Here is an 11,811-nt window from a genome sequence, read left to right as displayed (position 1 = left end):
TTAGGAGAACTATGACTTGGATGACATAGAAACTCCACAGACAATGGAGTATTAAGTTCTCAGTCTACAATAATCAATTGAGTAGGATGCTCAATTCTCAACCAGTGCCTACTCCAAATGCTGATCTTTGTCCTCTAATCTTCAGTCCAGGCCAGCAGACAATTATCAGAACTGAACCCCCAATACATGTGGAGAGCACCAACTTAGGGACCGGTGCTCTATTCAGAATTTGGCAGTAGTCTATGGGGCAGCAATTGGTCAAGACTTCGAAGAGTCCATGGAAGGGGAAATCTGTAACTCAGGGCTGAACAGCACAGTCCTTGGTGCTCTCTGAGCTTGACTGTTTAGTTTCACACGTTTCATTACCCAACTAGAACCGATGGCGTTTATCCAATCGGTGAATGAAACACGGGTCAACAACAACCAAGTTCCAGAAAGCACCATGGACTCCACATTTCTAAAATGCTTCGCTCAAGTGGACAGGTGAATGTTACACGTGAACAGGACCAGATGAAGTCAGGACATTCGAACTGACAAAATAACCACAAAATCTTTCGGACAGGGGTTCTCAACCTTGGCAACTTTTAAGACTTGTGGACTTCAACTCCCAGAATTCCTCAGCCAGCAAAGCTGGCTGAGGAATTCTGGGAATTGAAGTCCACAAGTCTTAAAGTTGCCAAGGTTGAGAACCCCTGCTTTAGGAAGAAGCGAACTACGTCATCAGTCCAGGTTTACATAGACATTTGCTTATTTCTGGGCTCCCCAGATCCGCCGCCGCCGTTTCCCCTCAAGCTAGCGCGCCAAGCCTCACGCAATTGTGCCACGTAATCCGAGAGACCCGCCATGGTACTCCCCAGAAGCCCCGCCCCTTCTCTTGCCAGCTCCACCTCCCCCCCCAAACACTGGGAGGAGCGACAACGACGACGACGCCCCGTGGCGGGCTTGGCCGCTCTATAAATACGCGAGCCTCGGGTCAGCTTATTCGCCCGAGAGAGTCGGAGGCGGAGTCCCTTTGGGTGACTTTTGGAGGAGTATGTTCCGAGCTCTGGTCCTTAAATTCTTGAGGCCGAAACCGCTGCGTTTTTGCAGCCCTCTTTGTGGGATCAGGTGAGAGCGGCTCCCTGGGGGCTGGAGGGCTCCCTAAAGGGCAGCGGGAGGAGAGAGAAAGCGGCTCTCAAGCGGATAAGTTGGGCCCCGCAGAAGAAGCCGTGCCCGAGTATTTATTTCTATTTTCTTCCTTGGAAGAGAGAAACTAGGGAGGGCTGTTCCGCACCATCCGGCTAAGCGCTGTTGCTTCTTTACGCGTTATGATTCTGTACGTTGTGTGCCAACCGATTTCTCCGAATTGGTGCTTTCCAAATACATTGGATTACAGTGCTTATCGCCGCCAGCTTTCTTGGTTTTAAGATACTGGATTTTAGCGCTGCCTGCAAATAAGTGTTTCCCTTTGCAGGTGCTGTCATTTTTATTTTCCATAATACCGTGGAGTAAAGGGGGAAGAAGTTCTGCTGGATGCCAGAAGGGTGTTTTTAAGAGCTGGCTTAAAAGTAACTCAGAGGGGCGAGTAAGAGGTTACTTATCTGTATTGGTAAATAAGACAAGCAAAAACAGCGCTGACAGTTGCACTGCTGCTGCGTATTCCAAAGATTTAATGTGAGATTCTTTGAGATTGTCATTGTTTAAAACGTGGTGGCCTGCTGGAAAAAAAGTTTTCCGATGTATATGTACTAAATATGTGTTTTAGAGTGTGGAATTGTAGAATCCAGATCCTTTTGGACTCTACTCAAGTTTAGTATTTCACCACGCTGAAACATTTGGTGATATTGTTACCCTGGACCAGTTTAGCTCTGTCGAAGCAATTGGGGCAATAGAAAGATGCAGGAATAGTTCATTCTTTACTTTAAAATGTCCCCTTTTTCTCCCATCAGTTTTTGGCTGCTGTGTTGCAATGAACCTACAAATACATCCAGGGATCAAAAATTATCTCTGTTACTTATTTGACCATACATGTTTGAAAATTTGATCTCAGCAGTGCCCCTAAGTAGTTAATAATAATAATAATAGTAAAGTTGGAAGGGACCTTGGAGGTCATCTAGTCCAACCCCCTGCTCGGGCAGGAAACCCTACACCATTTCGGACAAATGGCTGTCCAGTCTCTTCTTAAAAACTTCCAGTGTTGGAGCATTTACTGCTTCTGGAGGCAAGCTGTTCCACTGATTAATTGTTCTCACTGTCAGGAAGTTTCTCCTTAGTTCTAGGTTGCTTCTCTCCTTGATTAGTTTCCACCCGTTGCTTCTTGTCCTGCCTTCAGGTGCTTTGGAAAATAGTTAAGTCGCTCAGAGCCTGATTCTCAGTCCGTTGTCCTACCTGTTGTGAAAGCTATATATGTCCACTTTAGGATGAGGTGCCTTATTGTCTCTGCATGGTACACCATGCGAACAGATAACACTAGAAACAATACACGGTAATCTCTTTCATAGACGATATGCAGCCAGATAAATAAAATACATCTTACTGTGAAACAGTAAAAAATGAAATGTACTTCAGCATAGTGTACTTTAGATGGCCATTCTGTTAAAATTACATGGGCATACTGTACTAAATATGAAGCATTAAGTGATTTATCTTTGTTCCATCTATGCATAGTGTATATTCCAGGGACAATTTTGCAGTTTTTACAATACTATTACTGAACTATGAACTGGTCATGGGTGTATAATTGTAAGTGCTTGAAGTCTCATAAATGTGGAGTATGCTGACCTAGCCATATGTAGGGTTGTCCACTCAATCATTTAAATATATGAAATATGCATATCTGCATAGAATCTGTATTGACATACAGATTGCAGTTAGCATATATTTTACAATCACAGAATAGATTTCTGAACCAGTTCATGTGCAGCCATGTAATACTGTAAGTTCTTGTGCAAATTATGCATTAGATGTAAATTGGTTCTTGTGCAATCATTAGGTATATATAATTTTACATTCACTGTGATTAAGGTGTGAACATATATAGTATGATGTGTTCTTTTCATACTATTCAGCCAAGACAGCTGTTAGCAGAATTTTAGGGCTACAAACTGGGTTTCTGTTTTGTTTCGCATATGAAAAAAATTATTGCATCCAGAAAGTTCAGTTGAATTGGCTGCAGCTTGACAAAACAAAAATCTTTTTTTTAAATGTTTTATTGATTCTCTAATTTTACATTTAAGTATTTAAAAAGCAACGTGGCGGCTGAGTTAATTGAAAGTTCAATGACATACAAGAATCTTTGGTAAAAGTCTCAAACTACCACATTAAATATTTCTTTTCTTTTCCCCTTAGTATTTACTGTCTCATGTTTAAACTAATACAATTCTTATTATATCAATTAAATAAAAATAACATTCTTACATTTATCAATAATTTTTAGCTTATACATATCCTGCTTATTTTAACATTCAGTCTTTATAGACAATCAATGTCCTAATTAGTTTCCCATTAATATTTAAATTTAACATTTAATATTTATAATTTCCAAGTTTTAAATGACCAAAGTTCCCTTTATCACAATTCATCACATTCATGTTAAAATAGAATAGGAACTTCAGTATTGTATAAGTCCAAACAATTTTAGCCAATTTCTTCAATAGTATTATTTTCTGTGCAATTTTATGATATAGCTTGGCTCGAAGTTACAAATGTGGTTTCTACTCACTGAAAGATTTTGGGTCCCTCCTCTCTCTCTCTCTCTCTCTCTCTCTCTCTCTCTCTCTCTCTCTCTCTCTCTCTCTCTCTCTCTCTCTCACACACACACACACACACACACACACACACACACACACACACACAATATAAAAGTGCAATTGAGGAGGATTAGTTAGAACTGGTAATGCCAGAATTCCTTTCTGTCTTTTCTTCCTTTATAGGGAGATTATCATAAAGTCATATCAAAGTTTGGTGACATAGGTGTCAACGCTGCAATTAGTGTGAAGATAGGTGCTATTGACAGGGTAACAATAGTAAAGGTAGAAGAAATAGTGGAAATTGATAGATAGAAGTAATAATAGTTGTAGTGGAGGTGGTTCCAATACTAAAACTCCCTGGATCATAGGAGCACTCAAGCAACCAATAGAGGCCAAAGAAATCTGAGGAGCCACCTGGATTGCAGGTGCCAGTGACTGTGGAAGAGGCCCAGTGCCCCTACTTCTGTAGCTGCTCTCAGTACCAATGTATTCAATAAATCTTCCGATAAGTTGACAAATAGTGACTATTGGTCCACAGTCTGCACTACTTCCTTGGCATCCCAAAGGATGAGCCCCAAGGGCTGGGAGCATGGTGGAGTATTTGTTTATCTGATACTAATTTTTCTAAGAAGGCAAAGCTGGAAGCCAGTTTCAGTGTCTTTTTCCTGCACTCTCTTTGCCTGCTCCTCCCCAAGATACCAGACTTAACGTTTATAAGAATCCTCCAAATAAAACTAGCAGAGTTGGTGCAGAACCCTGGGGTCAGATGACCTACTCAGAGGAATTGTGGTCTTCTGTCACTAGCAGTATACACTGAGTCAATAAGCCAAGCCAATAGTCCCCCAACCATGCAGGCAGCTGCTGTCATCAGAGGGGTATTTAGAAAGTGGATATACATTTGCTCAGTTCCACTCATGCACTCTTGCAGCCAGTTGGGTTATGCATGCTACTATTCAAGTAAAATCTGCTTAAATTATCATTGGTTTAATCTTGGAAGGCTATATATTCATCATTGGCAGTTACTTTGTAAAACTAACATTCTCTAAGAAGCAGTTATCAAGGAAAAGAAAAGCTTAATTTATACTGTAAAAACAGTCTAATGCATAACTCCTGAAAAACATGATCCCAACCAGGAAAATGTCCCCCTCCCTCCTTTAAATTGCTGTCTTCACTGTTTCCAACCTGGTGGAAGATTTAGAATTGCTTAGAAATTTCATGCACATTGGTAGTGATGAAGTGACTTAGATCTGAATAAATTGAAGATATTCTCAATGGTAACAATAGGATTTGCATTTTTTTTTCAAATTCTGCCATTCACTTCCATGGGAGGAAGACTCATTCATGTAAACTATGGAAATCTGCCATTTTGTTTAATAGTAGAGTTCTTTTTTTACACCTCTTGCAATTCTGATAGTATATTGGTAACCATGCATTTGTGAAAGATTAATTTAGTAATACATTGCTTATGCCAGTTCCTGTCCACTTAAGTAGGAAGATTGATTTATTCCCTTCCATTTCACAACATGTGACCCTTTGCAATATATAACACAACAGTTAAAAACTCCAGAAGAATCTAAAAATGATCAAAAATAAACATCTAAAGCATAGTTTCTATAAATCTAAACTAATCTAGGACTTTTTTTTAAAAAAATGATAAATATAGTTGTTGTTTATATTGGGGTCTTTCCAATACTTCCTTTTCAGATTTACTACTCTTTTTCTATTCTAGCGATTTTATATAGAATTTATAGACAACGGTATACCAAAGACACAAAGCAAATATCTCAATAGATTGACTATACTTAGTGGTAACATTAACTTTCCTGCTGACTATGTTTCAATCCATTTAGAAAACATATCCAGTATAGCATTGGGCAAAGTCCACTTGTATATTTATAAAATATTCCATAGTGATTGTTGGTGGAAACGTCTGAGCTGTTAGCTTTTGCCCCGTATGTTTCTGGCAATTTAAACAACTTGTACATGTCTGAGCATTAAGAAAGATGCAGGTCACACTGTAGTTTTGCATTTTCATTTGTGTCACCTATTCTGAAACCTGAATCAAGATGCTTTTGTAATTCAAGCACAGACAGATGACTCAATAAAGATAATTGTAAAACAGATATTTATTCAGGAATACTGCTGAACTCACATTTCTTGGTAGTTTCATCTGAATGTTCCATATCTGTTCATCTTTATAGGTAAAAATCAATAATTCCTTCACATCAATTTCTAGCGTGGGTTCAGACTGTGTGTGTCCTCCAGTGATCCCATGCTTATCTCATATAGACATTCCAAACTGGCACGTAGCCAGGATATCCTGTGATAAACTTAGTAGCTCCTCCTACTGACCTGTTAATATGGTATGTAGTGAATAGCTAAACTACATTACCCATAAGCCATCTCTTAAGGAGACAGTGCTTAACCTTATAAATGCCAAACATTCTAACATACAGACCTATCTAACTGGCTGATCCAGAACATCACCCAACAAAATTAGTAAAAGAAAAGAAGAGGGAGAGGTTTGGAGATGGGGTCTGGGGTAGAGATAGTTCTGGGAATGAAAGGAGAGAAAACTAGAATGAAATGAAGTGAAGAGAAAAGGTAACCAACTATGGATGAAAGCAAAGAAGAGAAATCCTACGTATCTATTACAAAAACGTATTACAAGAATAAAAATTCCTCAGCGCTGATGACCTGAGACAGGCTAATTTAGAGACATGGCTCAACTCTGTGCTTTGCCTTAATAATTTCAACCCAATTTATAATGCCTGAATGTGTAAGCACTAGGGAAACTGGCAGGCAAAATCAAGATACTGACAACTGAGTAGTTGTAGTTTGTATACAGGTAGTCTTCAACTTACAAGTGCTCTGGATTGAACAAAAGTAAAATCTCTATTCACAAAAGAGAGAAAAGAAAAGGAAGTAGGACTGGGGCAACTTTGGGATGGCTTCTTAGAACATTATCCTAGATATGAGCTTAAACAAATACAACTCATTAAAGCAATATAATTAAATTTTGGTATTCTGATTAATGAGAAACACTGCTATCTAAGCTGCCAAAATCCTTCTGTTTCCCAGATGTTTCTCATGAAACATTGTTTTGCACTAATGTTTCTTTGTTGCTTATTAAATTATTAAACAAGGTTGTTTAATGACAAACCATAATATTTGCATTATTTTTGACTCTAGAGACTTTCCTGCCAATGTATGAAAAGAGTTAAACATTGCTGCCTTCTGTATAACTAGTGATTACACAACACTCATAGTTATTCTAAGTTCAATGTTCCTGGGCTAAACTTTTTGCCCAGGGGTGGGGTGTGGGATCTGGGAATATTATAGTGACTCAGACAGAAGCCATTGCCAGCACCTTAGTCTGTTATCCTATGGCTCTGCAGCCATATTTTTAGAGGCCTCATGCACCGAAAATTAAAAACAGTTTTTAATGCCTCTCTCTAATAACCCCTTTCCAATTTGGAGAAACTCATCAAGTAGTATACGGTATTTATATGTGAGCATGTACATATAGCGCTGTTCATTTATGCATGTGTATGTGAATAGCTAGCTAGAGATATGTAACATCAGGTAGAAGAAATAGTTTTGCCCTTTGCTTTTTTTTTATAAACATGTTTTATTGGTTTTTTGACTTTTACATCAAAGTGCTCAAGAAACACCTTGGTGATGGGGTAATCAATCATCCAAAGACAAAGTCATATATATATATAACTCAAATTAATTCATTAAATATTCCCTCTCTATTTCTCTCAAATAGTATATTTAGGTTAATCCATTTCTAGATTACATCTATGTAGATCCAAATCCTGTTTTTAAGCTTTACTAATTTACAATTACCATAATCCAATTTAATCTTGAATAAACATATTATTAGCACTTCGGGTACCCCTTCTAAAATACACATAATATTCCGACAATAACATTCTAATATTTCCAGATATATTCTAATTCTTAATCTAATAAATCATTGATCACTACCAATTTTTCTCTTATCACAAATCTCTCTTATTTCTTCTTCCACTACAAAATAGTTATCCTACTTAAGATAAAAATATTACTCTACTCTATTTTGTATATATAGTCTATCAGTCAATCTATTTCTATAACAAAACAAAAAAAAATCATTTCAGTCCATTAGGTAAGATTTAAATCTCGTCCACATAATTATAACTAAAACAAACATATTGTTACACAAAATATCATCTTGCTAACTTTACATACTCAGTTAATTGTTAAATCAGTCCAAATCTCCAAAGTTTCTATTATCACAATCCATTTTCTTATTCTCATTCCATTACAAGGTAATTTTCATACATAAAATAAACATATTATTTCAAAAGATACATTCTTACTCTATTTCACATATATATTCTACTAATCACAAATTTTCCTCTCGCTTCTAAGTATGAGTCTTAAATCTTAAATCAATCTGTATCTCTAAAAGGCCTTTTTAACCCATTACATGTAATTTTAGATCTCTTTTTCAGTTTTATTCTGGCTTTCTTTTTGCGCCAAGCAGGTTTCCATAACAGAGTCTCTATTTCAACAAATAGATCTCTCTTTATTCCTTGTGATATCATTTGGGTCAAGGGAAGACGTCCCATCCTCTGTTTTAGGAGCCTGACTCCTTTGTGATTAGACCCTTGTTGCTTTAAAAATTCAAGTCTTGATGTTTGGTTCAGCTGAGTACGACATTCAGTTGTGTCCACTTTTGTGATTAATAGTTGGTTATCAAAGTTGTCATAATTCTCAGTAAATTGTGTTTGTGCATCAATTCCTGTTGTTTTTGGAGTTGTATATAGTTTAATTAAAGTTACCTTTTGATCATCAAAAATCTCTGTAGGTTGCATATGAGGTAATATAAATTCCTCTTTGGTGTTGGTTAATTCCTCTTCTGGTATATTTTGGCCTATAGGATAGTCAGTTGAAGTCTAGAAGTCAGTTTGGAAGTTTGAAGTAGGGTTTCTGACTCTTATTTCTGTAGTAATCTCTTTTATTTTAGCGCATACTTGCTCAGTGGCTTCATGAATTTTTTCCAATATAGGTTTACAGTTGAGTTGTAAATAGGGTTTCTTCATTTCGATGATAGTTAGAAGCAGTCCTTTTATCTTTTAGTGGAGGCTGTATTTAATAACAGTTAACCAATGTCCACCCCCACAGTTTCTAACAGCTGCATCAACTTCTTTATCTTTTCCCTTTTATAATAATTTGAAGGTCATAGCCAACCTCAACTTCAAACAGAAACAGGCAATTGCAGTATTAAATTTCACCACAAGATGTCCTCAGTGGGTTATAGAATCTTTTCCCAGGCACCAATAAAATGATTTTTTTTCTTTTTTAGAAAAAAAGTAGAAAAAATAATATTCTCCAGATATAAACTAGATCAGGTAGTAGAGCTCTGTAATAGGGTTTTTTGGGGACTCCAGACTAGATACAGGTAAAATATAGTCATTCAAGTTAGTTATTCTGTAATTTTATTCAGCGCTTTTCTTCCCTCGCAAACAAACGCTTCTCTCTCAAGGCAGGGAAATAATTCCAGAAAGGCTTTTTACAGGAAGAAAAAAGTAGGGTGAAAAGAGGAAAAGAAAAGGTCTCACCCCGATCATCCATGGTGGTTCTTTACGCTTAGATGTTCTTGTGACGTTTGGCTGGTGATCGGCCATCTTACTGGGCGATCTTTGCTCCATTGGCCCTAAGGAGTTAGCTGGAGCCGCGGGAGAAGCTGCCACCCTCCCACAGTCACCAAAAAGCCTCCTCATCGGTGGTCGCCCCTCCAGGCGACTTTCAACCCTCTTCAGGATCTACCAGCGAAGAAGAACCGGCCGGTGAAGAGGCGACTCTCTTCTCACGACCACTGTCACTGCAAACCAGAACCAGAAGTCCTGTCCTTTGCTTTCTAAAGCCAACTAAGTTATGTTCTATTTGTGGTTGATTTTTAAATCTTTACAGTGTCTAGATTCTTTTTTAGTAGCATCACAGTGAAGTTCACAGCATGATGTTTAACAGAAGAATAAGAACTAACTTAATCAAAGTTTAATTATGCTACAAGCAGTACTAGCTCTTCTTTGTAGTAAATTGATCTTTGGGACTGTGAATGATATTGAGCATATGACAATTCATCTCAGTTTTTATTTTATTTTATTATTTTATTTTATTATTTTATTTATTTGTCTTATTTTCCTCCTTTTTTTCTTTTCACAGTAAAGTGCATGGTGTTTATTTTCCTGTGCTACAATTACATACAACTAATTCTACCATGCAATTTAGTCAGGAAGATTTTGAGAAAGCCAAAGAGCAGGTGAACCTTTTGCAAGATGAGCCAAGCGATGACATTAAGTTGAAGCTTTATGGATTGTATAAACAGGTATTCCAACCATTTACCTTCTTAAATGTGTGAATTTTTTGAAAAATACTTCTGGACTATTTCTCTCTCTCTCTCTCTTTCTCTCCTCTCTTTTCTCTCTCTCTCTTTCTCTCTCTCACACACACACAAATCTGTTTTTATACTTTTAATAATTGCTCCTGAAATATAGCAGAAGGTTTCATATTAGTTTTAGAACAGACATAATTTGAATAAAAATAAATGATTAATTTATACTTTGCAGTCTAGTTGCAGTTTTAGTTTCACTTGATCATTATCTAACTATTTTAAACTTGATTTGATTTAACACAGGCTACTGTGGGCCCATGTAATATTCCCAAACCAAGTATATTGGATTTTATCAACAAAGCCAAATGGGATGCTTGGAACTCACTTGGCAGTATGACACAGGTAAGCGTACTTCTCAGAAACCTTGGTTTAACACTTTGGGTGGGGGGAGTCCTTTAAAAACAAATATCCATTATATCCATATTAATATAATAATGTAAGTTACATAATTTGAGATATGTAATCTGCATGATTGCAAATAGTATAAATAGATGCAGATGATATTGCTACATCAGTTACTTAATTATACAAATGATGAATTGTTATGTATGTGGCTTCAAGATTTTAGTCTTAAATTTTAAAATAGCTTTCTCGTACAAGCTTTTTTTTGCTTGATATCAAAAGTTGTGGAGAGATCCCATTTTAAATATTTTGCTTAATGGAAAATATTATAAATACCATTTACATTATTTCATATATTTTTATATGAAGATGTCCATGGAACACACGTTGTTGGTTCTTATAAAAAATGCAAAATTACAGGAAGCAAAAGGAAAAAGTTGATTTCTATGGTGCCTTTAATAAAAAGATCACCACCAGAGGGGAGGGGGAAAGGAACTTCTTGTTTTATTCAAGGTTGTATTATAAAATCTTTCCTAAGTAACAAAGATTCATAACTGATCTAACGTGAATGAATTCTGTTAAATTAGAAACAAAATTAATCTAGAGCACAGGTCGGCAACCTGCAGCTTCAGAGCTGCATGCGGCTCTTTGAGCCTTCTGCGGCTCCCAGCCTCCTCTGTCATTTGCAGAGAGAGAGAGACAGAAACAGACACAGAGAGAGAGGCATTTGCCCCCCCCCCCCGTGTGTGTGTGTGTGTGTGTGTGTGTGTAAAAAAGAGAGTGGCCTCACCATGTTCTCCCATGAGCTGACAAGCTTATTGGGTGAGGCTCCTTCCTTGGCTGCATCTCTGCAGGAAGCAGAGAGGGCAGGAGAGAGCCAGCCCAATAAGAATGTCTGTCAGCTTAGTTGGAGAACAGCTTAAAGCCAGCTTGCCAGGTGAGCAGAAGATCAGAAAGAGGGAAGGGGGAGAGAGAAAGAGAGAGAGAGGAAAGAGGGAGAGGAGAGAGGGAGAGAAAGAGAGAGGAAGAGAGTGAAAGAGAAAGAGGGGGAGAGGAACGAAAGAGAAAGAGGGAGAAAGGAAAAGAGAAAGAGAGGAAAGAGAAAGAGAGAGAGAGGAAAGAGGGAGGGAGAGAGAAAGAGGGAACTCATGCACAGCAGCCTCTATTTCTTTTTAATTAAACTCTTCAATCAAGCTCCCCCCACCCTTGCGCGCGCATGTGCACACAGGTTTTGCTGCTCCCAGTGTTTTCTTTTCTCTGGGAAATGGGTCCAAGTGGCTCTTTGAATGTTTAAGG

At 37.6% G+C, this 11,811-nt stretch overlaps 1 protein-coding gene across 2 annotated transcripts in view; it reads left to right on the top strand.

Annotated features, from left to right (window-relative positions):
- The first annotated feature begins 948 nt into the window (after nucleotides 1–948).
- ECI2 (enoyl-CoA delta isomerase 2) overlaps nucleotides 949–11,811 on the top strand; it is a 25,972-nt gene continuing 15,109 nt past the window's right edge. For both annotated transcript variants that reach the window (XR_005556625.1, XM_039342748.1), the window contains exons 1-3: nucleotides 949–1,107; nucleotides 9,945–10,107; nucleotides 10,417–10,515. Coding sequence is in view for 1 of the 2 variants with exons in the window: in XM_039342748.1 (XP_039198682.1) it covers nucleotides 1,034–1,107; nucleotides 9,945–10,107; nucleotides 10,417–10,515 (336 nt within the window). In the remaining variant the exon portion in view is untranslated. The remainder of the gene's footprint in view (nucleotides 1,108–9,944; nucleotides 10,108–10,416; nucleotides 10,516–11,811) is intronic.

This window comes from Crotalus tigris, unplaced genomic scaffold (assembly GCF_016545835.1).
Source record: "Crotalus tigris isolate CLP2741 ecotype Arizona unplaced genomic scaffold, ASM1654583v1 scf7180000017551.9496454, whole genome shotgun sequence".
NCBI lineage: Eukaryota > Metazoa > Chordata > Lepidosauria > Squamata > Viperidae > Crotalus > Crotalus tigris.
Note: the sequence above shows the minus strand (reverse complement) of the source record. Positions and strands in the feature narration are given on the sequence as shown.